This window comes from Urocitellus parryii, chromosome 15, assembly GCF_045843805.1.
Source record: "Urocitellus parryii isolate mUroPar1 chromosome 15, mUroPar1.hap1, whole genome shotgun sequence".
Classification (NCBI taxonomy): domain Eukaryota; kingdom Metazoa; phylum Chordata; class Mammalia; order Rodentia; family Sciuridae; genus Urocitellus; species Urocitellus parryii.
Genome location: NC_135545.1, coordinates 48,499,872 through 48,527,144, shown reverse-complemented (window position 1 = coordinate 48,527,144; position 27,273 = coordinate 48,499,872). Strand labels below are relative to the sequence as shown.

Below are 27,273 nucleotides of genomic sequence, written 5' to 3'. Positions count from 1 at the left end.
CCTTTCCCCTCCCCTGCTGGGTGCTAATGCACAGGGAAGACTCAGGCATTGGTGGCAGAGTGCTGTCAGCTAGGGACCGTGAAAACTGTGGAGCAGAACATTAGTCTCACTTCAGCTCCGGCTGCAGCCCTGCCATGGCTGTTGCTTAACAATGGACAAGCAGCCATCAGTCAATGGATGATTGATGGATCTTTAATCTCTCAAGTTTGCAGTACTCTTTACTGTATTTTCCTGGGTTCCACTTTTCCCCTAGAATTTCTGACTCTTCCCTCCTAGTCTGGCTTGGAGCTATGCCTCTTCTCACAGGCTCCTGGAGCGCATCCATCTCCGCTCCTGCAAATTCCTAGGGAGAAGCAATTCCCATGCTCATGGGTTGGGTCCACCAGCCCCAGGGATTTCAGGAAGCCCTACCCAGTCGCACCATTGCCCTGTCACATGTGGCCTCTAGTAAGCAAGGCGGGGAGAAGTTCAGACACAGAGAGGTACTCAGGAGATCCGTGTTCTCACAGGGAATGGCGTCCACAGGCAGGGCTCTCCAAGGCATCCTGGGTTTGGGGGAAGTGCTTTGTAAAAATAGGAGGCCCTGATCCAGGATACGATGGTACCCAGCAACTTCCTTGGGTTTGGCCTTGAGTGGGTGTTGTGCTGAAGTAACAGCCTGCCTGGCATTGGGACATTGGAGGGGTTTGTGGGGCACTGGACATGGGTCCCTTAGTACTGGCACTTCCAAGACACTGGAACCTGGACACCTGACTAGAGTCTAGCCTCTGTAGATGAAGGAACCGCCCCATTCAGGTCCTGCCTCTGAGGAGTCATATCCCAACCGTCCTTTCCATCAATAAATAATTATATTGAAGTATTTATATATGGCGAAGCCACCAATCAGTGTGCGGTGGCTCTAAGTGCAGCCGACACCACAAGCAAGGTACAAGCCTGGTTGTTATTCAAACCCAGCCTCTGCTGTTCCAAACCACGGTTGCGTAAGGACATCACTGAGGAAGTGAGATGAGGTGGTGGCTGTCTGCACCCCTGTGACCCCTTCCTGGGGCTCCACACTTCCAGTTTGGATCCCCCAAAGGATGGTTCAAGGCTTGGCCCCCTCCCTCGTCCTGGAGCCTTCCCAGGACAGGCGCCCCCTGTTCTCAAGTTCACAGTGAGGTCAGCTCTCACGGTCGACCTAACTGGGCTGTTTGCAGCTTGCTGCTCTGGAAAAGTCCCTGGGAGAAGGAAAATACAAATGTGTGGGCCATCTATTTGGAATGAGTGAGGGGGAACCCCTGCAAATATTAATATTTCAATAAATAACCCAGGCCTGGGACCTGGGTTATATGAATTCCTTATGCTCAGAGTCAGGGCTGACACTGGGCCGCACCCCGGGCTGCCACACAGGTGGTTAGGGTGTAGAAAAGCCTGGGTGTCAGTTAGGCTGGGACTGTGGGCCACACAGACACGGGCCGGGCCTGCAGGACCCTCATGGCCTGGGTCCACTTCAACCAGATGTTAAGCATCGAGACTGGCCTCCGTGACGGAGAACACACAACTCCAAAACAAATGATTCAAGTTCAAATCCACACTTTGACTTTACAGAGACCAGGGACACTGTCCTGCTCGCTTGGACCAGTTTCTGCTATTCCTTCTCAGTCCTCTCCACACGGGGACTGTGGGTGGGACTGGGCACAGGTGACCCCTAGATAATTCCGAGTGTCCATGCAACCTTTTGTTTTTCGCGCTGAGTGCCCCCCGTTGAAACACTCTTCACCGAGAACCTGAAGTCCATGTTTATGGTCCTGGACCAGTAGCAGGAGAGATTCTGGGGGCCTCCGGACTACCCGGTCAGGCTTCTTTGAACCTTGTGATGGGACTGCATTTAATTAGGAGCTGGGAAGCCCCCCGGTGGCACTGGGAGTGACAGAATCCCCTGCTCTGCCTCATGGCAAAGTCTGCATGAGCTGGCTCCGAGGGGCCGAGCGCCTGCCTGGCCCTGCCTTGCCCTCGGAGCCTGGGGTGCCGGGGGCTGCTGAGGCTGGCAGGTGGCTTTGGAAGGGAGCAGCTGTCCTCTTCCCAGGGTGTTCCAGGACGAGAGCCAGGAGTGGGAAAGCTGGGCCCCCACTTATCGCCCAAGGACCCTGGATAACAGGGAGCGCGGCTTCTAGGCCTCCCTGGTTGGGCAGGGCCAGAGGGACTGGCCTCGGCTTGAGATCCTCAGCGACATAAAAGGGGCTTCAGGGCAGGCAGGCGACACCTTTCCTGACCGAAGCACCATGGCCTCCCTGTGGCTTCTCTCCTGCTTCGCCCTCCTGGGGACCGCCTTCGGTGAGTGTTGGGACCCAGTAACCGGCCAGGCCTGGGAGGAGGCCAGGGAGGAGGTTCCTGAGCCCCCGGTGGACCCTGCAGCGGGGCCCCATTGGAGGAACCAGAGGGGCATGGCCCTGAGCTAGGGCTGAGCCCCATTCCCTGTCCCCAGGAGCAGGACACAGGCCCCTGCAGGGAGGAAAGGGGACCCTCTGAGCCCTCCCACCCTGCTCAGTAGGGGAAAAGACAAACCTACACCCAGCCACGGTCTGTGGCCCAGAAGGGGCCCAGCTGGGGTGCTGGTGGGGTGAGGGCTACAGACCTCCCTGGCGTCCACACAGTGTTCGTATTTATCATGCTGGGCACGTGCTGAGCATTGTGTTTTCTATTAAAGAGGAAGAAAAGAGATAATAAAAAGAAAATGGCATCCACGTCTCTACTGTCAGGATTTAGCAGTTCTTTTTGTAGGTTCGCTTCAGGTATTACATCTTCTCTTGTTAATTATTTTTATTTTATTTTTGGAAGGTTTTGGTTTTCTCTTGAGGCTGCCCCTAAACTGCTAGGCTCTAAGCAATCCTCCTGCCTTGGCCTTCCAAGTGGCTGGGATTATAGCTGTGCACCACTTAGCTCAGCACCCTGCTAAGATGTTTTTATTTATTTCTTTGTTTTATTGGTGATTGAACCCAGGGTTGCTCTACCATTGAGCTACATGCTCAGTCCTTTTTTATTTTTTGAGTCAGGCTCTTGTTAAGTTGCAGAGGCTGGCCTCAAACTTGCAATCTTCCTGCCTAAGCCTCTCAAGTAGGGCGTATGACATCCCCTGCTCCCAACAATCTAACAGCAAAGCTTTGACCTGGGAAGCTGAATTGTTCTCTCCATTTAACAGCTGAGAAAGCTGAGAATTGGAATGCAGCCTTGACTGGTCTAAGGTCTCCAGAGAAGAAGGGGGACCTAGAGGTGGAGCCCAGGCAGTCTGATGGCCCAGCCCATTTTTGCCTTCTGGCAGGGCAGGTCTGGGTGGGGACAGCCATGTCCATCTGCATCCCTGGAAGCATGACTGAGATTGGCAGTCTGTGGGTGGGGGACTCTTGAGCCAGGAAGTTGGAGGGAAGCTAGGGGAATTTTCCAGAGGAGGTGGTACTGTTCTGTGGGGTCCTGAGCTGGACTGGGGGGTTGAAGTAGAAATCAGGAATTCTGCAAAATGGGCAGTTTAGGTCAGATTGAATCCCAGCTAAAGCCCTTCACCTGGCTCCCTTATGGCCCCCTCAGGCTGCGGGGTACCTGCCATCCACCCCGTGCTGAGTGGCCTGGCGAGGATTGTCAACGGAGAGGATGCTATTCCTGGTTCCTGGCCCTGGCAGGTGTCCCTGCAGGTGAGAGGGGCATTCTGGGGTGCTGGCCGGGCTGGGGTACAGGCTGCAGCCCAGGTGGGAGTAGTGACCCTCATCTTCTTCCTCACCAGGACAAAACCGGCTTCCACTTCTGCGGGGGCTCCCTCATCAGCGAGAACTGGGTGGTCACCGCTGCCCACTGTGGAGTGAAGTGAGCACTGGGAAGCCTTGGGATTCGCTACCAGCTCCAGTCAGGGTGAGGCAGGGCGCAGGGCCCACTCCCCGTCCTCAACCCTCCATGTCTCATTGCCTAGGACAACCGACCTGGTGGTGGCTGGAGAGTTTGACCAGGGCTCCAATAAGGAGAACATCCAGGTCATCAAGATCGCAAAGGTACACAGGCCTGCTGGACAGGGCAGGGGCCCAGCTCAGGGGCAGAGGAGCTGGCACAGGAAGGGAACGCGGTGGGGCTGGGATGGCCCCAGAATCCTTTTTCCTGGCTCCTGTGGGTCTGCGGTCCTGAAGGGCCACCGGAAAGAGCCTGTCTCCTGGAAACCCGCAGACCCTGAGCGCTTACGGGCCTCACCTGTCTGGTCCTCGCCCACAGGTTTTCAAGAACCCCAAGTTCAGCATGCTGACTGTCCGCAATGACATCACCCTGCTGAAGCTGGCCACGCCTGCCCGCTTCTCCCAGACTGTGTCTGCTGTGTGCCTGCCTGACGCTAATGACGATTTCCCCGCTGGGACACAGTGTGTCACCACCGGCTGGGGCAAGACCAAGTACAATGGTAAGTGTGACCTGCCTTTGCACAGCAGGTGCTGTCCCTGGCATTGGGGCTGCCGGACCAGTGGGAGTCTCCAGCTGGGCCTTATCTGGCTTTTATTTATTTTTTTCTAAATCCCAACATTCGTAAATCTTCCCATTCCTTTTTAAAAAATCTATAAAATGTCCAAATGAGTTAAAAATTTAAAATCGACCAAATGCAAATAAAAATGAAGGTCAAAGGGTGATAGTGGTATGCTTGATCAGAAAGCCCCTAAACCTAGGCACAAGTAGGGAGGCCTCACAGGCCTGTGTGGGACCCACAGGGGACGTGTCCAGTGTGGGCGTCTGTCCGGCTCAGGCAGGGAGTGTCCAGCTCCTCCGTATGGCTAGGAGATCAATGCCCAGTCTGTTCAGAGTCCTGAGAAGGAAGCCTGGCTCACCTGCCCCGAGCCACCTCTCAGCTTATTCTCCATTTTCTCCCTGCGGAGGCCCCTGTTCTGTTGCCAGACAGAAGCGGCCGAGGAGGGGCGGAGGGAGGTGCTTCCTGGCCCTCTCTGAGAGTGGCGGGTTGCAGGTGTCCCCTTCCCTGGGAAGGAAGAAGGGGCTCCTCATGCTGCCTGCCCTCAGTGGCTGCTGAGCGGAGGCCCCAGGGCTGGCAGGGTGGGCCTGACAGGCGCTGTGCCCACAGCTGATTTTAAGGATCAGGAACTTTCCTGGTCCCCTGCTCTCCGTGGCTGGTGGGGCTGAGGGTCCCTGACTTTGCCTTCTCTTGTCTCTTCAGCCAACAAGACCCCTGACAAGCTGCAGCAGGCAGTCCTGCCCCTGGTGTCCACTGCTGACTGCAAGAAGTCCTGGGGCAGCAAGATCACTGATGTGATGGTCTGTGCGGGGGCCAACGGCGTCTCCTCCTGCATGGTACGGCCACTCGGTGCTGTCCACTCCCTGACAGAGCCTAGACCTGGTCAGGCCAGGAGGGCCACAGCTCTCCTCCCTCCCCAGAGGCCTGAGCTGCCCACTCCCCTCTGCCCTTCTCTGCTTACCTCCACCTTCCCCAGTGCCCACCAGAAGGCCAGACTGATGCTAAAAGATGCCCAAGGAGGGTCCCCTGGCCAGGCCTGGTGCGGTGCTGCCCACGGGAATCCAGTCCCCACATGGGCTCTGTGAGCTGGAGGAGCCAGCTGGCTTCAGACGATGGCCAGGCTCCTCCAGGAGCAGAGCTGGACTGCCACCCAGTCCACATGTGCGCAGTTTGGTCATGATCACTGTGCCCACAAAAGTCGTTTCCCGGCCAGGTGCCAGGTTTCTGTTCTCACAACTAAAAGGCCCAGGGGTCACTCCAGGTAAACTGGGCTAACTGGGCTGCACAAAATAACCACACAAGAGACACAGATACCTTTTTCTTTGGGGTCGCTGTGACGGCTCCTCTGACCTTAAGGGTCTGCAGGAAGAGAGAGAGCGAGAGCATGCGCTGACCCCTTTCATTGAGGGGAAGCTATTCAAATGAGGCCAGGGGTCAGGTTTCAGGGGGCTGAGTCTATCTTCATGATGTCCACTGTCAGCAGGTTGATGGACACCTGGGTGCTGTCCACTTGCTGTCAGAGCCCAGATCTGGTCAGGCCAGGAGGTACACCTGGGTAGGCCACACGCAAGGGCACAGTAAGAGGAGGGGACACACACAAGGCAATTCCATGGAAGATTCTATCCTGAACAGGGCCAGGGGTTATATTACAAAGGAACAGGTGAGCGTAGCTTCACCCATGGGGCTGTAGCAAGACACACCCATGCACTAGACACCGACCCTCGAACCCAAGAAGGGTGGGGAAAGCTCTGCCACCTTTCTGTGACTGAGCGCCTCAGCACCCAGCTGGGGAGTGTGACCCAGTCACGTGCAAGGTTGGTCTCCCATAGCCAGGCACCCCGTCAGGCTTGGAGACAAGTTCCTTCTCTCTCCTCCAGGGCGACTCTGGGGGCCCTCTGGTCTGCCAGAAGAATGGAGCCTGGACTCTGGTGGGCATCGTGTCCTGGGGCAGCGGCACCTGCTCCACCACCACCCCTGCTGTGTATGCCCGCGTCACTGCGCTCATGCCCTGGGTTCAGCAGATCCTGGCGGCCAACTGAGCCATGGTTCCGGCCATTCCCACTCCAGTGATTTCCAATAAATTGATCTAATCAGAAACAGTGACCACGTGTGTCTTTCTGTGACCCAGGGGACATGGGAATGGGGTTGTCCATGTTGCCCCCAAGGGATGGCGTTCCTGTCCCCTATCCAGGGTGCAGGTGTCCTGGAACCCCTCCTCCTCAGGAAGCGGAGCTCTTTATCTCCTCCCTGCTCCGGACTCCACTGCAGGACAGCATCAAGCCCTGCCTCCTGGAGCCAGCTGGACCCATGGAGCTTTCTGGAAGGCAGCAGCCCTTCTGCCTCTGCCAAGGCTCCAGCCACTTTCTCTGCTCACAGCCTCTCCCTACCCAGTGTCCCTTCAGACCCCGGCCTCGGCACAGGCTGCACACACACCCTGCTGCCAGCGAGGTCAGCACTGAGTGTCGGCGCTGCTGTCCTAGAGGTCTGACGCCCTCTGCACAACTCCTCACGGCACAGCAGAGCTGGCTCTTTCCTCAGGCGGGTGGACTGGCCTCTCTCTCTCTCTCTCTGAGGTTAGCCAACCATGAAGCCCAATGCCATCAGTTCTTTAAGGAGATGCAGACTGGTGGCGTCCCTTGTCAACATTTGTCCTCATGATTACCTGGAGTTTGTCCATGAAGATACCTCCCCCGTAGATCACTGAGGTCCCAGTGACACTGTTCACATAGAACAGGGCAAACTTTTACCTTTCCCTTTACCGTGTGTGTGTGTGTGTGTGTGTGTGTGTGTGTGTGTGTGTAGTGCTGTGAGTTGAACCCAGGGCCTCACACAGGCTAGGCAGGCACCCTCCCATGGAACTGTATCTGTAGTCTTTTCAAAAACTTTGAGACATGTTCTCTCTCAGTTGCCCAGGAGTCCTCAAACTTGTGATTCTCCTGCCTTGAGGTAGCTGGGGTTTCAGGTGGGCACCACGACACCTGCTCTTTATGAATTTTTTAAGCACCACTGAGTTAAAGTCTTTTTTTTTTATTATTTTTTATTTTGAGACAGCTCTTCCTTAAGTTGCTTATGCCCTCGCTAAGTTGTTGAGGCTGACTTTGAATTTGCAATCCTCCTGCCTCAGCCTCCTGAGCCACTGGGATTCCAGGAATGTGTCACCAGGCCCACAGTGTCCTTTACCAGTTTTTAAGATAGCGATTTTGTTCCCCACCCTCCTCCAACGGTGATACAATTGGTTTTGTTTTTGTGTTTAGAATCATGAACTTGGGGATCTAGACACGTTTGAGGATTGTGATCCATTGTAACAGCCTATCGAAGCTCACAGAGTCCCTTCTTGGGCCAGCGGAGCTTCTCCAGTAGCTCTCCAGATGTTTATTGGGGTCCACAGGGTCCTTTGTTGCTGCCTCACCGTGACAAGGTGCCCCAGCTCCTGTCAGTGCCTGCAGGTCTTTATTGTTCCTGTTTTTTTTTTTTTTTTTTTTTTACCATTTTAACTTTTTTATTTGTTTTAATTAGTTACACGTGACAGTAGAATGCATTTATGCACTTTGACATATCATACATAGATGGGATATAATTTCTCATTTTTCTGAGTGCACATGTTGCAGAATCACATTGGTCCTGCAGTCACATATACACATACAGTAATAATGTCTGGTTCATTCTACTATCTTTCCTATCCCCACATCCCCTCCCCTCCCCTCCCCTCCCTTCCCTTCCCTTCCTTCTGCCTAATCAAAGGTAATGCTATTCTTCTCTAGTGCCCCCGCCTTTTTGTGAATTAGCATCCTTTTTTAAAGGGTTTTTATAATTTTTCTTTAGATGCTTTTAAGACTGGTTTGGTTTCAGCAGTTTTACCATGATTGGGGTTTTCGTTCAATTTATCCTGCTTGGGGTTCTTGGAGACTCTTGAAATCATGGATCAAAAAAACCGTTTTGGAACTTTCTCAGCTGTCATCTTTCCAAATACTGCTTTTGACCCTTCCCTCCATCTTCAGGAAGGGTAGTCGTACACATGGTAACTGGCTGAGTCACGGCCACCAATGATGCATGACGTCACGCCTGCTGTCTCCTGAGGAAAAGGGGCCTCTGCCTACGTGAATGTGTCGCAAATCTCCAGGTGGGAAGCGTTTCTGGATTATCCAAGTGGCTCCTGAGTCCAATTACAAGTGTCCCGAGAGAGCCGCAGGAGATTGTGCTTGGAGGAACTGGGACGTGAAGGGGTGGAGACTGGCGTGTTGCAGCCACCTGAAGCTGGAGAGGCGACAGGTGGGAGTGTGGCCCTGTTGACACCTTAACTTCAGCACCGTGGGATTCACGATGGACTCCCAGCCCCGAGAACCGTGAGGGGACGAATCTCTGTTGTTGGAAGCCTCTCGGTTTGGGGTCATTTGTTGTAACCATCTCAGGAAACTAACAAACCTCTGCTAGACTTCTCTCTCTCTCTCCCAGGTGACTCTTTTGTTGTGTTTTGTATTTTTCATTCCTATTTCAGATTGGATTTTTTCCACTGTACTAATTTTTCCTTCATCTCTTAAATCCAATCATTTAGCTAATAATGTTCGTTCTTGTAGCTTTCTTTCTTTTTTCTTTTCTTTTTTTTTTTTTTTGATTGCTGGAGATTGAACCCAGGGCCTTGTGCGTGCCAGGCAAACACTCTACTAACTGAGCTATCTCCCCAGCCCAGTTACTGTAGCTTTCTCTTTTAGAATTTCCTTTTGAGTCTTCTAAAACTCTTCTGAGATCTCTGCTGAAATCTCAGTCTTTTGGGGAGAGGGGTCGTGGAGGTACCAGGGATTGAGCTCAGGGGCCCTTGGCCACTGAGCCACCTCCTCAGCCCTATTTTGTATTTTATTTAGAGAGAGGGTCTTTTTGAGTTGCTTAGCACCTCTCCATTGCTGAGGCTGGCTTTGAACTTGTGATCCTCTTGCCTCAGCCTCCAGAGCCGCTCCGATTACAGGCCTGCATCCCCGAGTTTGGCTGCTATCTCAGTCTTATCCCCGGGTCCTGTGGGTCTGCCTCCTTGTTGTTCTGTTGAGGTTTGCACATGCTCTGATGTCTCCACACGTAGAGCTAATTTTTTTTTTTTTAATTGAGTTCTGGGCACTATATGATAAAACTTCTAGAGGTGATTTGGAACTCTGTATGATTTCATCTTCCTTCACAGAGACCTCCTTGTGCTTCTGAAAACCTGTGAGTGGCACTAGCATCTTCAGATCAATTCTACCTCATCAGGGATTCGGGTGATAGAAAATAGGAGTTTTCCTCCTAGGACCTCAGAACCACTGAAGTTCATTACTATGACTGCAGGGCTGGAATGGAACTCAGGATCTTGTGCAAGCCAGGCGAGGCTCTGCTCCTGGGCTGTGGCCCAGCCCTTCACCACTGAGCATGATGTTCTCTGTGGGGATTTATTTATTCATTTTGGTACCAGGGATTGAACCCAGGGGCACTGAACCACTGAACCACATCCCCAGTCTCCCCTACCCCCCTTTTTATTTTTTAGGCACAGGATTATGCTAAATTGCTGGGGCTGGCTTTGAACTTGTGATCCTCCTGCCTCAGCCTCCCAAACCACTGGGATTACAGGCTACAGGCAGGTGCCACCACATCTGGCAGATTTTCTTTTTTCTTTAAATATTTTTATTAGTTACTGATGGGCCTTTATTTATTTCTATGTGGTGCTGAGAATCCAGTGCCCCACACGCGCTAGGATAAGTGCTCTCCACTGAGCCACAACCCCAGCCCCCAGGGTAATTCTTTTTTAACAAGTGCCCTTTATCATGGCAAGGAAGTTCCCTTCTATTCCTGCTTTTCTAAATGCCTTTAATTTTATTATTATTATGAAATGATGTTGGATTTTCTCCAAGTTATTTTCTGCATCAATTGAGACGATCATGTGATTTTTTTCCCCCCTGCATTCTATTAACGTGGTATATTACACTGATTGATTTTCTCATGTTGAATCACCCTTGCATGCTTGGGACAAATTCCTCTTGGTCATAGTGTATAATCTTTTTAATTTATTTTTGGATTCGGTTTGCTGGTATCTTATCAAAGACATCTGCATTCATATTTATGAGGGATGTTGGCATTAACTTTTCTTTCTTGCGATGCTTTATCAGGCTTTGGTATCGGGGTAATGCTGGCTTACTAATTTCTTCATGTTTATTCATGTGTGATTTTTAAAACATTTTAATTTGGATAGTCAGCTCATTCATGTTCAGCCTTTTTTCTTTCCTAATATATTTCTGGCTGTACTACTTTGGTGCCATCCTTAAATTTTTTAAAATAATATTATTATATTTTTTATACCTTTATTTTATTTATTTATATTTATATGGTGCTAAGGATCCAACCTAGTGCCTCACACATGCTAGGCAAGCGCTCTACCACTGAGCTACAGCCTCAGCCCCTGAAATGTATTCAATACTATTTTTATTTCTATTATGATTTCATTTTTAATTCTTGAGGTACTTTGTAATACATGGTCTCCAGCTTTAGTGTGTACTTTATTGAAGAATAACATAGGCGCATGGCTCAGAAGTGTGCAATTCAATGACTTTCCACAATTTGAATGACATTTACATTGCAATTAGGTCCAGAAATAAACCAGAAGACCCCATGTGCCCTATGCGTCCTCAGCTCCCACCCCTAGTTTTTTTTTAAATCACTGTTTTTTTTTAATATGTATATATTTTAGTTGTAGATGGACATAATATCTTTATTTCGTTTAGTCTTTTTATGTGGTGCTGGAGATCAAACCCAGTGCCTCATGTATGCTAGGCAAGTGCTCTACACTGAGCCAGAAACCCAGCCCCCATAGTTCAGTTTTGACAGCTTTGGAACTTGACATAAGTGGAATCGTCCAGCAGTGCCCTTGAATTTTTTCAAGCAAAGTTTTTTTTTTTTTTTTTTTTTTCAATTTTGTCTTCAATCTGAGGAATTTATCTCCATCTGTCTTCAACTGGAAAATGATATCTTTTTTTTTTTAGTACTGGGGTTTGATCCCAGGGCCACTCTACCACTGAGCTACATCCCCAGCCCTTTTAAAAATCATTTTTTAAATTTTGAGACAGGGTCTCACTAAGTTGCTAAGACTGTCCTCAAACTTATGATCCTCCTGCCTCAGCCTCCTGGGCGCTGGGATTATAGGTGTGTGCCACCATGTCCTGCAACAACATAACAGATGGAATCAGTAGTAAAATGAATACAATTCTTAAATGAATAGACTATAAGGTCAATTAACTCTCCCAGAAGAAGCAGAAAGAGAAACAAAAAGCCTGGTGTGGTGGCATACACCCGTAACCCCAGCAGTTTGGAAATTCGAGGCAGGAGGATTGTAAATTCCAGGTGAGCCTTGGCAACTTAATGAGGCCCTGTCTCAAAATAAAATATAATTTTTAAAAGGGCTGGGGATGTAGCTCAGGAGTACAGTGCCCCTGGGTTCAAACCCCAGTAACTCAAAACAAAACAAAAAATCTCTAACATTTCTCACTTCAATCACCAGTTTTCATGCCTATAATTTTGTCCTGTTTTTTCATTCCATGCTGTGCCGCAGGGATGGAGCCCAGGGCCTTGCACGTGCTAAGTGAATGCTCTGCTGCTGAGCTCACCCTCCAGCCCTGGGGCTTCTTTCTCTCTTTCCTTTTTGTTTTTTGGCACCCGGGATTTAACCCAGGTGTGCCTAGCCACTGAGTCACATCCCCAGCCCTTTTTATTTTTTATTTTGAGACAGGGTCTCACTTAATTGCTTAGGGTCTCGCTAAGTGGATGAAGCTGACCTCAAACATGCTATCCTCCTGCCTCAGACTTGTGAGCTGCTGGGATTACAGGCGTGTGCCACTGTCTTTTTCATACTTGATACCACTAACATTTTATCTTGTTTAGTATTGATTATGCCTTTTTAAAATGTGGGTTCATTTCCCCCCTCGTATCTGTGTTTCTAATGGAATCTGTAATCCCAATTTATGGATTTTCTTTTGAAGTAGCCAAGCTTCTCAGACATCTTGTGATTTTACTTATTCCCATAAGGTCTTTGGAAAGAGGCCAAAACCCCTCGCGGTGTCAATCCCTTTGCTGAGGCTGTGGAAAGCTGTGGGTGAGCCCGAGTTTGGAGAGCCCAGGCATCAGAAAGCCACTAACCACTTCTTATCCCACGGAGAATCTTCTTCAGTCTGCATTTTGTGCTCACGGGATGGGGCCAAGGATATGGTCTGCCAGTCCTCCTGCTCCTCACTGGCACAGAAACCCTTTCCCCATGGACCCCTGGATTAGCTGTCAGAGGCAAGCTTGGGGCAGCACCCACTGACACAAGGCGCGGGAGCTGGGGAGGAGCAGAGCAGCTTTCTCACCGTTCCATTTCTGTTCCATCATCCCACCGCTCACCCAACAGCCTCCTGCCCCTGGCCATGAGCACCACCGCAGGTCACATCGTGCCTTCCTCTCCCAGGTCTTTCTCCTGTGGTTCTCTGTGACTCCCTCCAAAGTCCCTTTAAGTTGTTCGCGTGGAGGCAGCAGCCCTCTATACCAGCAAGAGAGCTGGGCTGGTCCTGCATTTCTCTTTTAGTGTTTGTCCAAGTAGCTCCTCTGTGGCATAGTAGCTGTCCTGATGGGGGGATGTTACAGCTACAGTTATGTGTACAATTTAATTACTAAGGGCAATTAGAGAGAGCCAGTCCCTGAGCTTGATTTGGAAAAGAAACATGTGAAATGAGAAAAGCAAAAGGAGAAAGGCTAGGCAGAGAAGTAGAAATTGAAATAAACTATCTAAAATATTAAGGGGGGCAGGGATTGGGGACTGGGGCATGATTCTGTGGTAGAGGGCTTGCCTGGCATGCATGAAGTTCTGGGTTCCATGGCTGCACAGCCAAAAAAAAAAAAAAAAAAAAAAATTCAATGTTTTAAGGAAACTCCCAACTCAGTGGGAAAGAACTACTCTTAAACACAGGGAACAAAGGAGATATATTATATCAAAAACCATTCAGATACAAATGAACGGGAGGTAAAACGAGTCACAGTTACTTTTTCACTTGCTCGCAAGACCTGCCTCTTGTCAGCCAACCTGCGTGAACCTTCTGGGAACCTGGAAACGACAGTCCTGGGATAAGGTCGTCCCCTGGTGGCCAATATGAAAACTGCAAGCCAGGTTTGCTTCTCTCTTCTAACCCAGCGCCGCTGTTTTCCAAAAAAAAAGTGTATTAATTTCAATAATATATTTACCCAATATATGCAAGCATTTATCATTTCAGCATGTAGTCAACATTATAAAATTATTAGTGATGTATTTTACATTTTATGCAGTCTTTGAAATCCAGTATGTAATTTGCATTTACAACACATCTCCCTTCAGAAGCTTTTTGTCAGAAATACTTGATCTGTGTTTAAATCGTAATAAGATTTGCAGTTGAAAAAGTAGAATCATCTACCCAAATTATTTCAAATAGACCTAAAAGTTTTCCAGTTAGGTATTAAACTGAAAAACACAGTTAAGCAAAAAGTCCTGAGTGTAATCAGGAGTCTCACCTGATCTAATCTGTTTTCAGAGACCCATCCTGGACTCAAGAGCCTTGTCCTGATTGGTCAGCGGGGCATTTAAAGGCCTAGTCGCTTCACTCTAAGTTGGGACATTGCTGAGGCTCAACTCTGCTCCTGCGGCTTCCCTGACACAGGTAAGGCTCCCGGGGTGCTCCCTGATACACGTCCTTCCCCACCCCTCTTGGTCTCAGAGCTGCGTCCTGGGGAGTTCCCGATTGGCTGTAGGTGCTGGGAGCTGGGGCAGAAAGCGGCTGCTAGGGTTGTTGGCAACCTGCCCACACTGAGGACCCCCTGACTGTTCGTGGGGGGAGCACCGACAGCCTGAACTGCCTGGTATTGTAGTGGAAGAGAATTCATTAGCGGGTTCCATGTAATCAGAGCCCGAGAAATAGGGGGGCACAGAATCACCCTAAGGATGGTGAAATCAGGTGACGGTGGCTAAACCCAAAAAGACTTTGGAAACAGAAAAAAGCCGAGTGATCCATAGGCTATAATTATAACCATGTACGGGAGCTGGAGCCTCCTTGGGAGCACAGAAGGAGGCTTTTATCTCCACTCGGAGCTAAAGCTGCGGATGGGATTTATTTGTAAGAACAGTCGCACACGTGAGAGGCTTCACCTCAACTGAGAAGGGTCAGCGATGCCCAGGGCAGAGCCTGACATGTGCCAAGCGGACTTCTGGGTGGATGCACCCCAACATCGTGAGCTCCGAGTCCTTGAGTTCATGGAGGTGGCCTCCTCTTCCCCATCAGGAGCTGCCCCCCCCTCCTTGGAAGGTGATCCACAGCCTTCCCTCCAGGAGACACCCAGCCCCAGGCTGCCCCCACCTCTGCTGCTGGCCACGAAGGGGTTCAGGGCTGGGGAGAGAGGAGAGGGACTATTACCAGAGGGAGCTGCAGGACCGGTCCACGGGTGCTGTGGGTGGCCAGGAGTGGATGATTTGAACCCGGTGCGAGTATTGGCTCACAGGGGCAAGCCCTTAAACTGGATGAGGGAGAGTTCACTTGTTTAGGAGCGCTATTTCAGGACATAGGATTTAACACCCCGCTGGGGACCCCAGAGGTTGCCCCTGTGCTGCCAAACGACTCCTAGAAGCGTGGACAAAGCACACTGAGGTAGAAATGCCAGGATTGCTGCAGGTGGGGGAAGAGGGGTTCAGGGGCTCAGTGGTGAGCAGGGTGGAGTGGCTGGACCACGTCTGAGGGAAGGGCAGGAAGGAATGTGCTGGTGAGGGGCCACCTGCGTGGCTAAGAGCTTTTTGGATGTCCTCCTGCACAGGCCAAGGTGATGGTGGGAGACGCGGCTGCAGACCAGGGTGCAGAGGGCAACATGGGTGCTGGGAGCCTGGGCTAATGGGCTAGTGGATGCAATCGCCCTAACGAGCACGAGGCAGGCAAGGTGGAACCACGCAGGTGCTTAAGAACGTGGCCACACGGGGCCAAAGACATGCATGGGACCACTCAATTTCACAATCAAAAGAAACCAGCGACAGATGACCGGTAGGCAAGATTGCCTCAATAAAAAAAAAAAAAAAATCTGGCCTTCAGTGGCACCCCTCCTCTGCCTCCTCAGATGCTTCCATCTGCATGTGCCTTGGGAACGGGTCTTCCATTCATTGCTCTCACCTGAACTTGATGGGGCCCAGGCTACATGGCAGATTTGAGGAGGCAGGAGCTGCCCCAGGAGAGAAGCAGTGGAGTTGATCACTGGGGGGGTCTCGAGGTGTGGGAGTCCTCCACCAAATACAGCAGAAGCCCCTGCGTACATGCTACTAATGCAAATTCTTGGGTTGCACCCAGACCTAGGGATTCAGAAATGAAGTTTTAACAAACCTTCCAGGTGATTCTGAGGCAAGCTCAAGTCTGAGCCTGATAGAGTATAAATAGTGCTGTTCATATCTTCTGCATCAAATTTTTGTTGTATCAATTCAATTGCTTAGAGGGTGGTAACATCTCCAACACTTGGAGTTTTGCCTTCCCATTTCTGCTTTGTCTACATTGAAGCTTTTTATCAGGCACGTGCTCACTTACGTCTTCCTGAATTGACCCCTTATTGTATCGACCCTTTATCTCTGGTAATAGGTCTTGAATTTCACTTTGCCTGAGTCGTATCATCAGGCTCAATGTTTCCAGGTTGTGTGGCATGTTTTCCCTACCTGCTTCCCACTCATCTGACTTTATATTTAAAATGTGACTCTTGTAGTGCATATGGCTTGGTCTTTTTATTTGACAGTTTAATATGATTCATTTGGGTCTTTGGTGGTTGTGGTGTTTTGTTTTGAGGTGGGGTCTTGCTTTCCTGGTGAGCTCAAGGGATCCTTCCACCTCAGTAGGTAGAACTACATGGTGTGGACCACCATGCCCAGCTGGTATTGTTCAATTTTAGATGTGTCACTTTTTATTTTCTATTTGTTCATGTCATCTTGCTGCCTTTTGGGTTCATCTTTCTTGCTGTCTTCTAGGCTAAAAATGTTTAGGGCTGCCAGGTGCCTGTGGTACCTTCCAATAATCCCAGAAACTCGGGAGGCTGAGGCAGGAGAATTACAAATTTGAGGCCAGTCTCGGTAACTTGGTGAGGCTGTCTCACAGTACAAATTTTTCTAAAAGGGCTGGGAATGTGATTCAGTGGTTAAGTGCCTCTGGGTTCAACTCTGGTACCAAGGGGAAAAAAAAGTTAGGTCTAGGGGTGTAGTTCAATGGATTGACCCCTTATTGTGATTACCCTTTGTCTCTGGTAATAGGTCTTGAAGTCCACTTGCCTAAGTAAGTTGTATCACCTTGAGTTAATGTTTTGACCCCCATTGCTATGCCAAAAAAAAAAATTAAGAGTTCCTGTAATTTGCCAGACATAGTGTGGCACACACCTGTAATCCCAGCAACTCGGGAAGCTAAAATAGGAGGATTGTAAATTAAAGCCAGTTTTAGTAACTTTTAAATATTATTTTTCCCTGGTGGTGCTGGGGATTGAACCCAGGACCTTGTGCATGTAAGGCAAGCACTCTACCAACTGAGCTATATCCCTGTCTTGGTAACTTAGCAAGCCCCTAAGCAACTTATTGAGACCCTGACTCAATAAATAAAAATGACTGAAGATATAGCTTAGTGGTAGAACACTCCTGAGTTCAATTCCCAGTTCCCCTTGCCCCCCAAAAAGAGTTCCACTGATTTATCTATTGGAATTCTAAATACACCTCTATTTTTCAGTGATTGCTCAATTACAACTTTAAACTTTTCTAGTTTTAGAGTTGGTTTTGTATCACTTTGTGCACCATGAGAGTCTTTAACTTCTATGAACCTCAGTCACTTCATTTATATAAAGAACAGTGAGCTTACCTCATGGGTCACCTGACTACTAGCTGAGACAGTGCAAACAAAGCAAAGGTCAGGACAGTGCTGTGGTTACTGTGGGTATGTGGTGACAGGGGTTATTGGCATTTGACTTCCCGAGACCACAGGGGACAGCCAACCCAGCTGAACACAGCCAGTCTCAGCTGTGCCCCTGGTCTGCTGTGTGTGCATCTCGGACAAAGTTTGCCTTTATTGTCAACATAGCTGGCTGCAGGCCTCCCTGTTCCCTTCTGTGCATGCTCCTAGTGTGGAGGGACACCCACATCTGTCTGCAAGTTAAGGACCAACCTCTGTTCACATCTGGGCCCCATCCCCCTCCCTGCAGGCCATGCTGGGTTCCTGAGATCATCAGCCTGTTCAAAGCCACCTGCTGCCTCCGTGATGGCCTTGTCATGGGACAAGTGATGTCTCCAGAGAAGGGTCCAAGAGTTCCCTTGACTTGTTCCCCACTTGACTAGTCCTTGGGTTGACCAGTAGCAGAATGATGCCAACTAGGTTTATCCACACCAGCTTCAACTTATAAAGGCATAAATGAATGTGAACAAACTAAAATATTTGAACACTTATAAGGCAGGTATCTATGGAAATAATCTGGGCATGGCGGTGCCCAGCTACTTGGGAGGCTAACACAAAAAGCAGGCTTGAGCCCAGGAAACTGGGACAGCCTGGATAATAAACAAACCCATTATGAAAATGGAAAGAAAATGTACAAAGTTAAAATTTCAAAATAAGAACAGGCCAGAGAACCAAGTGTAGTGGGCATGGACTGTGATATCAGACAGGAAGATGCTGAACCCGGAAAGGCCTTCCAGCTGAGTGTTGTGCAAACCGCCCTCTTGGGAAGCTGCCTCCAAAGCTTGTGGAAGGATTAAGTGAAATACAGTCAAATCCTGAGAGAGGCTGTGCTACAAGAACCTGTCTTTGCCAAGTTTCATCTAAAACCACTTTTTGTTGATGGGAATTACAGGGCGCCTTTTTACTTAAAAGTTCTTATTTTTCTTGTGCTAAGAATGAATCTAGGGCTTCACACATGCTAGGCAAGCACTCTACCGCTGAGTTACACCCCAGCCTCCAAGACATTTTCTTTTTTTAATTTACAGCAGGCATGGTGGTGCATGACTATAATCCCAGCTACTTGGGAGGTTGAGACAGAAAGATCTCAAGTTCAAGGTCAGGCTGAACAGCTTAGTGAGAGACCTGTCACAAAAAATTAAATTTTAAAAAGGGCTGGGAATGTAACTATGCTCCTGTATTTAATCCCAAGTATTGCATGCACATGCATGTGCACGTGCACACCACGCATGCGCACACAGAGCTCAATCTGGATTTTTTTTTTTTTAGGGCCTTGAGAGTAAATCACTAAGGAAAACAGTTGCCCCCATGGTCACCTCTGTAGTTATAGTTGGGATAGTTATAGGTTGTCTCAAAGCATCTGTAATTTATACCAATAACAGCCTGACACTTCCTGCATTGTTTCTATTTTTTTTTAAATACACTTCTATGAAAGGATCACTCTGAACAATGAAAGTCAAATATGTGCTGTTTGCTCGCACAGTATCAAGCATTCTCTACAGCTGTGAAAGCAGCCACTTGGTAGTTAAGAGATCCCACCTGACACCACACTTCATCAGCTGATATTAATTACATAACTGCAGCCATTTTAATAGACTTGTGGTGTTTAAGGATGGATGAGCTTAGTTTAGGCAATAAGAATGGTAATGACTGTTGACTGGGGAGAACTCATCCTAGGAGGGGTTTTTCAGATACAAATGACTCCTGTGAGGATGAGATAGAATGTAGGTAGAAATAGGGCACAAAACTGTCCTCAGTTGTTAATAACAGGTCTGGGGCTATGGCTCAGTGGTACAGCACTGGCCTAGCACAGGTGAGCCCTGGGTTCGATTCTCAGCACCACATATAAATAAATAAAGGTCAATTGACCAAAAAAAAAATCTTTAAAAAAATGTTAATAACAGATATATCTAGAAATATGTGAGGATATCACTATGGGCCAAATAGAGCTCATCACCTTGCACTGATTTTTATCTTCTAAATAGAGGGAAAATCTTTGAAATGTAGACATCACTATTGAACCCTACTGCTTAAAATGATTGGAATAGATTGCAATAGATGGGAAGTCAAAGCCCTTCTATCAAATCCCTATAGGGAACTGTCGTCAGGGCTAGCTAGCTTCTAGGATTATAACAGGTCTGCATTTATGCATATAAACATCTACTTCCATAAACACCATCATTATGTATATACTGATCTGCAGCATTCTTTTGTATTATTGTCAACATTTTGACCCCTACATCAGAAAGTAGAAAGTGTTTAATAAACACCCAGAGGGGCTGGGGCTGTGGCTCAGTGGCAGAGCACTTGCTCAGCATGTGTGAGGCACTGGGTTCGATCCTTAGCACCCTATAAAAATAAACAAATGAAGGCATGATGTCCCTCTACAATGACAAAAAAAAAATTAGAACACCCAGACAGGCTTCACCTAGATCTGCCAGTTGTTGCTATGTTGCCACCCATCCCAGGTACACATTTTTTTGAAACTTGCTTTTAACTTGAACATAAATATTTTTCCAGGTCAATATAATTAGTCTGACCCATTTCAGTCTAGGAGCTCTGAGGTGCCTACCTTATGCAATGAACCATGCAGAATTCTCAGCATTTCTTAACCTCTTGGCAAGGGTTAAGAGGGACCCCCAAGCACACCATGTAAGGCCCACCTCCCCAGGCTTCCACACATCCATTAGCAGGAGAGAAGAGGGGGCGCAGGGCCCTGACCTCCCAACACTCCAGCTTCTTCACCTTTTTCTACCTTGAGGTCATGTCTGACGTCATTAAGACCTTTATCCTCATTTATTCAATCACAGGAGGCCTAGGATTCCCAGGTCACCCCCTGACAGTATGACCTTCCTGGGCGCTGTATATCCTGTTTTCATCTCAACTCTCCCTATATTCTAGAAACCTTTTTTTTTTTTTCTTTTGGTACCCACTGAGCCACAGACACAGCCCTTTTTATATTTTACTTAGAGACAGGTGTGGGAGACCAACTTGCACGTGACTGGGTCATATTCTCCAGCTGGGTGCTGAGGCGCTCAGTCACAGAAATGTGGCAGAGCTTTCCCCACCCTCTTGGGTTCAAGGGTCAATGTCTTGTGCATGGGTGTGCCTTGCTACAGCCCCATGGGTGAAGCTACGCTCACCTGTTCCTTTGTAATATAACCCCTGGCCCTGTTTAGGATAGAATCTTCCATGGAAGTGCCTTGTGTTTGTCTCCTTCTCTTACTGTGCCTTAGGTGTGGCCTACCCAGGTGTCCCTCAACCTGCTGACAGTGGACATCAGGAAGATAGACTCAGCCCCCTGAAACCTGACCCCTGGCCTCATTTGAATAGCTTCTCTTCAATAAAAGGGGTCAGTGCATGCTCTCGCTCTCTCTCTTCCTGCGGACCCTTAAGGTCAGAGGAGCCGTCACAGCGACCCCAAAGAAAAAGGTATTTGTGTCTCTTGTGTGGTTATTTTGTGCAGCCCAGTTAGCCCAGTTCAACTGAGTAACCCCGGAGCCTTTTAGTTGCAAGAACTAAAACCCGGTACACAGGGTCTTACTAAGTTGTTTAGGGCCTCACTGAGTTGGTTTTGAACCCATAATCCTCCTGCCTCAGCTTCCCAAGCCACTGGGATTACAGGTGTGCCCCACTGTGCCTGGCTTCTGGAAATCTTTCTCGGTAACCTCCGGAACTTGCCTTCGGTTTTCAGCAAAATCTCTTGTGTCTTCAATGGATTCTTATGGACTCCAACTGGCATCTGGGCCTCTTGAAGCCTGCTTCACTTATAAGTCCATTTTCCAAAATGGCTGCACTAATTTACGTTTCCCATCAACACTGTGGAAGAGTTACATTTTTTTTCCATATCTCCACCAACACTGGTAACCTCTTGTCTTTATTTTCTTTTTTGTGTGGTGCTGGGGATTGAACCCAGGGCCTTGTGAATGTGAGGCAAGCATGCTACCAGCTGACCTATATTCCCAATCCCTTGTCTCAATTTTTTTGTAATGCTAGGGATAAAACTCAGGACCTTGGGTCTGGGAATGTAGCTCAATGGTAGAGTGCTTCCTAACATGTGTGAGATCCTGGGTTCAATTTCGAGCACCACCAAAAACAATTAAAAAAAAAAAACATCTGTAATCCTAGCTACCTGAAAGGCTGAGGCAGGAGGATTCAGTTTGAAGCCAGCCTGGACAATTTAGCAAGACCCTGACTCAAAAAGTCTGGGGATTTACCTTGGTGGCATAGTGCCACTGGGTTTAATTCTAACTACTGCAAAAAAAAAAGTCTATATACATGTATGTGTGTGTTGCATATATGTGTACATACAACTGTGTGATACATATATGTATACATATTTGTATAAGTACATAAAATGAATAATATATATATAAAACTCTAGATTATGATTTCTGGCCATTTTAGTGCACCTTTGCCAATACTTTGTTGATGTATTTGCAGAATTGAAAGTTTGGGACTTATTGCATTCACAGGTTAGCTGTGGGTTTGTCCTTTATGGTCTTCTATTGTGTTATCACACATTCCTTTTATGCCTATTTTGCTGAGCATTTTTATGTTAAATTTTGTCAGATGCTTTTTTGGCCTCTATTGAGAGAATTGTATGGTTTTTGGCTTTCCTGCTGTTAACACAGGTACCCTGTTTGTAGATTTGCACTTGTGGATCTATCCTTGCAGCCCTGGGGTAAATCTCAGCTGATCCTGGTGAATGATCCTTTCAATGTGCTGTTGAATGTTTATAAGTATTTTGTTGAGGATTTCTTTACGTATTTTTTCTAATGCTGGGATAGAACCTAGTGATGCTCTGCCACTGACCTACATCCCTAGCCACCCTTATTTTTTGAGACGGGGTCTCACTGAGTTGCTGAGGCTGGCCTTGAATGTGTGACCTTCCTGCCTCAGCCTCCCAAGTAGCTGAGATCATAGGCAGATACTACCAAACCTGGCATTGTTGAGGATCATTGCATCTTTGTTTATCAGGGATATTGGCCTAGAATTTTCTTTGTTTTGGTATCCGGGTAAGACAGTCTTATAAAACACATTTATAAGAGGTTTTTCTCTTTTAAAATTTGTGTTGAAGAGTTCAGGCAGGATTGGTATTAATTCATGTTTAAAATGTTTGGTGGAATTCAATAGAGAAACCCTCAAGTCCTGGGTTTCTGTAATGGGAGACTTACTACTAATTTAGTCACCATATTCATCAGTGTTTGTTCAGGTTTTCTATTCATGATTCTACTTATAGTAATATGTTTAGTAATCTATCCATTTCTTCTAGGTTACCCAATTTGTTAGTATATAGTTGCTGAAATAATCTCCTAAAATTCTTTGTATTTCTGTGATATTGCCTATAAAGGCAAATCATTCACTTCTTTTTTTTTTTTTGCCTTAGTCTAGACAAAGCCTTATTGATCTGTTTTCATCTTTAAAAAATTTATTCTTGGCTGGGGATGTGGCTCAAGCGGTAGCGCACTTGCCTGGCATGCGTGCGGCCTGGGTTCGTCTGCAGAGAACTAAAATAAATAAATAAATAAATAAATAAATATTTTTTAAAAAATAAAAAAATAAATAAAAATTTCTTAACAGAGAAGAGTAAAAGTTTTTTTCTAATCTTTACTTCTGCTCTGATCACTATGGGCTTCCTTCTAACTTTGGGCTTCATTTGTTCTTTTTGTAGCTCCTTGAGTTGTAATGGAGGTGGTTAGAGATCTGTTTTTCTTTCTTTGTGATACTGGGGATCAAATCCAGGGCCTTACATATGCTAAGCCTGTGCTCTACCATTGAGTTACAACCTAACAGGAGAACTTCTTGGAGGTAGGTGTTTATTGCTATTAACTTCCTTCTTAGAACTTGTTTTGCTGTATTTCATAAGTCTTGTTATGTTATATACTTATTGTCATTTGTTTCGAGATTTTTTTTTAGCTTTCAGGAGCATGTTTAAATTCCACATATTTGAATTTTCTCAAATCCTTTGTTATTAATTTCTATTCTTACACCATTATGGTCAGAAAAGATGCTTAATAGGATTTCAATAGTCTTAAATTCAAGACTTGTTTTGTTGCCTAATATGGAAAATGGCTGTGTACACTTGAAGAGTGCGTATTCAGCTGTCGTTGGGTGGAATGTTCTTATGTGTCTGTAAGGTCCATTTGGTCTAAAGTATAGTTTAAGTCTAATGTTTCCTGAATTATTATTTTTTTTCTGTCTGATCTGTCCACCACTGAAAGTGGGGTATTAAAGTTCACCGCTGGGTTATTAAAGTTTACCGCTGTTATGTTACAATCTATCATTCCCTTCAGATCTATTAGTATTTGCCCTATATTTTTAGGTGGTCTGATGTTTTTTTTTTTTTTTTTTTTTAAATATTTATTTATTTTTAGTTCTTGGCGGACACAACACCTTTGTTTGTTTGTGGTGCTGAGGATCGAACCCGGGCCGCACGCATGCCAGGCGAGCGCGCTACCGCTTGAGCCACATCCCCAGCCTGGTCTGATGTTGAATGCATATATATTCATAATTTTTATATCCTCTTAATGAATCAACACCTTTATCATATAATTTTTTTTAAAAATTGGTTTTATTTTTTAAATACATGACAGTGGAATGCATCACAATTCTTACTACACATATAGAACAAATTTTCATAGCTCTATATAAAAAGTATGTTCACATCAATTCATGTCTTCATACATGTACTTTGAATAATGATGTCTAAGAGCCTTTAGCATTTTTATAAAACATGTTTTCCAAAAAATTTTCTCTAGTTTTGAAGGGTTTGGGGCCACAGAAGCAGCTGAGGAAAGCACCTGACATAGTGTGGCTACATGATTCTGAGAAACACCAAATTCTTTTGTGGAAACATACAGGTTGTTCTTACCTGGACTGTCCTTCCCTTTAGCAAATTTCTACTCATCCTTCAATACCTACTTGAATGTGAAAAATTCCCAGTACCTAACCCAGCCAATTAGACCCTTTCTTTGGAGATGTGGATTCTGCACAGTGATAAAGAGATGCTCACACAGCAGCACTGTCCAGGGACGACTGTGCAGGAGTCTGGGGCACTGAGAACAACTGGCACAGCTCAACTCTTCATTTACTGGACTTTGCCATCAGATTCTCTTGATCTCTCCAATGTCCTCTAGCAAATTGTTTTTTATTTAAATCACCCAGTTCACATTTTGCTGCTTGCAATCCAAGTCCCCAATTGCTGCCCAGTCTCCCCAGCATTGCTTCAGACTTTTAGAATGAAGGATATTTACACTGAGGTTATGACAAAGAGTCTCTTCTGAGACCCAACCTTAAGAAAGATAGCAGCAGTGTCTGACCATGCCCTGTCTCATTCTGAAAAGTCTGAGGCTGGCTATTGAGGAGAGCACAGATGCCTTTGTTTCACCAGAAGCTGTGCCAATCCTGTGCTCAAAGGCTAAGAGAAGGTATTGAAGGCCACAGAGCTAGAGAGAAGCAGAGGGTCAGCTCCTGTGCACAGAAGCTGTCCTTTAATCCTGGCTGGGCTCCTCCACCAGCAGGACAGGGACCTTGCTATCTTTTCTCACAAGTGTCTCCTCTTCTTCCGTCCTCTACCTGATACACAGAAGGCATTGAAAACATGCTCGCATGTTTGACAATACAGTATAATCACCAGCTGCACTGTAATCAGAGACACTGTGACTCAGTTGAGCAAAGTAGTCCAAGGACATCCATTGGTGATGTCCCAAGGAGAACACCCCCCCCCCCAAGTCTGGTTGTCCCACAGCCTGAGGGACAGGGTGTCGGGGATCACGGGCAACTCTGCAAGACCCCTTTATTAATTTCTGAGGATGCTCTCAAGGAGCAGTGGAGCTTTCAGGTGGGTGTGGGGGTGACAGGTCTAGGAGTGACCTTGACTGAAGAGCCAGGCCCTTCAAAAAGAACAGAGCTATTTGGGATGGTGCTGATGTCAATGGAATTGGGCCAAGGTGGACCTCAAAATGCTCCAGGGTTAGAGGGGGAAACATGCCATCCAAATATGTTTAATATGCCAGAAGAGGACAAGACGAGTGGGCAGAATGCCACGGAGCCAGTGGGTGACATGGGCGTGGCACAGCAGAGGGCAAAAAGGGGAGTCCGATTGTAGGCCAGAGCTTATGAGAGGAAGTTGAGCAGAGCCAAGTTGAGCCAAAGGGAGAAGCAGAGCGACCCCAGGGGAGCCCACAATGGGCATAGCTGCAAGGGTGGAGCCAAGAGAAGCTGAGTGGAGAAGAGCAAATTAGCAGAATTGGTGGGGCGGAGCCAAGCTGGGCTGAGTGGAGCCAGTTAATGGGCAGAGCTGTCTGGTAGGAGCCCAGTGGAGCTAGTCAGGTGCAACCCGTAGCAGCAGTGGGTGGAGCAGGGCTGGGGGGGCTGGGATGGGGGGGGCTAGTGGAAGCTGGAGGGGGGCTGGCCCCACCCAGGGCTCCTCAGGGAAGCTCAGTGTGAGAACCAGGAGCCAAACTGGGGAGTGGAGGGCATGGTGGGTGCTTCTGCAGCAGGAGAAGGGAGCCAGAGAGGTGCATATGCTCTGGAAATCCTGTTGGCCTTCACTGTGGGCCCAGCAAGGAACTGGGCCCTTGGGCTCCCATGGCCTAAGAGGCGATGTGAATCTGTTCCGTTGGGGCTTCAGTTTCCCCACTTACAAAGGAAGCAATGGAGGGTGGCCCAGCCTTCCTCGTCCCTCCATCTCACGGGATGCTGTGGACTTTCTGTGTATTCAGTTGGTTTAGGGATCCATGGGATTTATTGGAGAGGTCCTGTGGAATGTCGCCTTAGAGGTTTTTGTTTTCTGGGAGTGGCATGCGGCAGTCTGGCTGGGCACAATTCAGGAGCCACTTGTCAAAAGAAACTAACTTTATTTTTAGAACCACACAATGGCACCACACAGCTCCTCAGGAAAAAACCCTCAGAGCCCAACTGCCACCACAGGCTTCCCAAAAGCCTCTCAACCTCCCCCACTCCTCTTGAGGCCGATTGGCTGGGTCGTGTGGGCAGAGCCAAAGAAGTCCCCCAATGAGCAGCTCTGTGGTCTGAAAGGGCAGGGAAACAGCCCAATGAGCATCACCACAGAGGAGCCAATCAGCTAGATGTTGCTGGGGCCACTGGGAGCCAATCAGCTAGATGTTGCTGGGGCCACTGTGAGCCAATCATCAGCTGGCAGCTTGAAGGGCAGGGAAACAGCCCAATGAACATCACCGCAGAGGAGCCAATCAGCTAGATGTTGCTGGGGCCACTGTGAGCCAATCATCAGCCGGCAGCTGGAAGTTTGCTGGCAGCTGGAAGTTTGCTGGGGCCCCTTTGGTTGTGGCTCTCAACAGTGGCCATTGTTCTGGCGGGTTCACAGAGACTTCTCCTGGTGCCTGTTGTGTAGATGGTGTGACCTGAAGGTCCAGAGAGTGTAAACGTGTGACACAGCTGTCACTTTCTGGAGCTGGGTCCAGGTCCACGATACACCTCACTCACCAGTAGGGGCTTCCTGGAGCCTGGGCAGTGAGAGCAGCATGTGTGATGGAGGTGGCATTGACCTTTGCCAAAGGTGACCTTTGGGGACTCACTGCATCCATAAAGAGTAGGTTTCTACAGACCTCTAACATCACATCTCCACATAAAGTCTGCTGACAAGGGTCCAGGCATTTCCATTCCTCTTCAGAAAATTCCATGACCACATCCCTTAATGTCCATGGTTCCACACATTTGAAAAATGTGCTTAAAAAATGGGTGCCACCTGGTAAGAAAAGAGAAGCTGAAAACTCCTTGTACACAGCTCCTCCAAAGTATGAATTATTTACATGAGTCAAAATTCTCATTTTCTGATCATGTCGTTAACATACACTCTGAAGGGGT

At 47.8% G+C, this 27,273-nt stretch overlaps 1 protein-coding gene and 1 non-coding gene across 2 annotated transcripts; one reads left to right on the top strand and one right to left on the bottom strand.

Annotated features, from left to right (window-relative positions):
- Positions 1-2,261: 2,261 nt before the first annotated feature.
- LOC113190115 (chymotrypsinogen B) lies at positions 2,262-6,507 on the top strand. Its single transcript, XM_026399254.2, has 7 exons — positions 2,262-2,313; positions 3,562-3,665; positions 3,755-3,834; positions 3,938-4,016; positions 4,231-4,411; positions 5,171-5,304; positions 6,346-6,507. The coding sequence occupies exons 1-7, from the start codon at positions 2,262-2,264 to the stop codon at positions 6,505-6,507; spliced, it is 792 nt and encodes a 263-aa protein (XP_026255039.1).
- A 10,446-nt stretch (positions 6,508-16,953) lies between these two features.
- Trnav-uac (transfer RNA valine (anticodon UAC)) lies at positions 16,954-17,025 on the bottom strand. The gene has a single exon. It is a non-coding gene; the product is annotated as a tRNA-Val (tRNA).
- Positions 17,026-27,273: the final 10,248 nt, after the last annotated feature.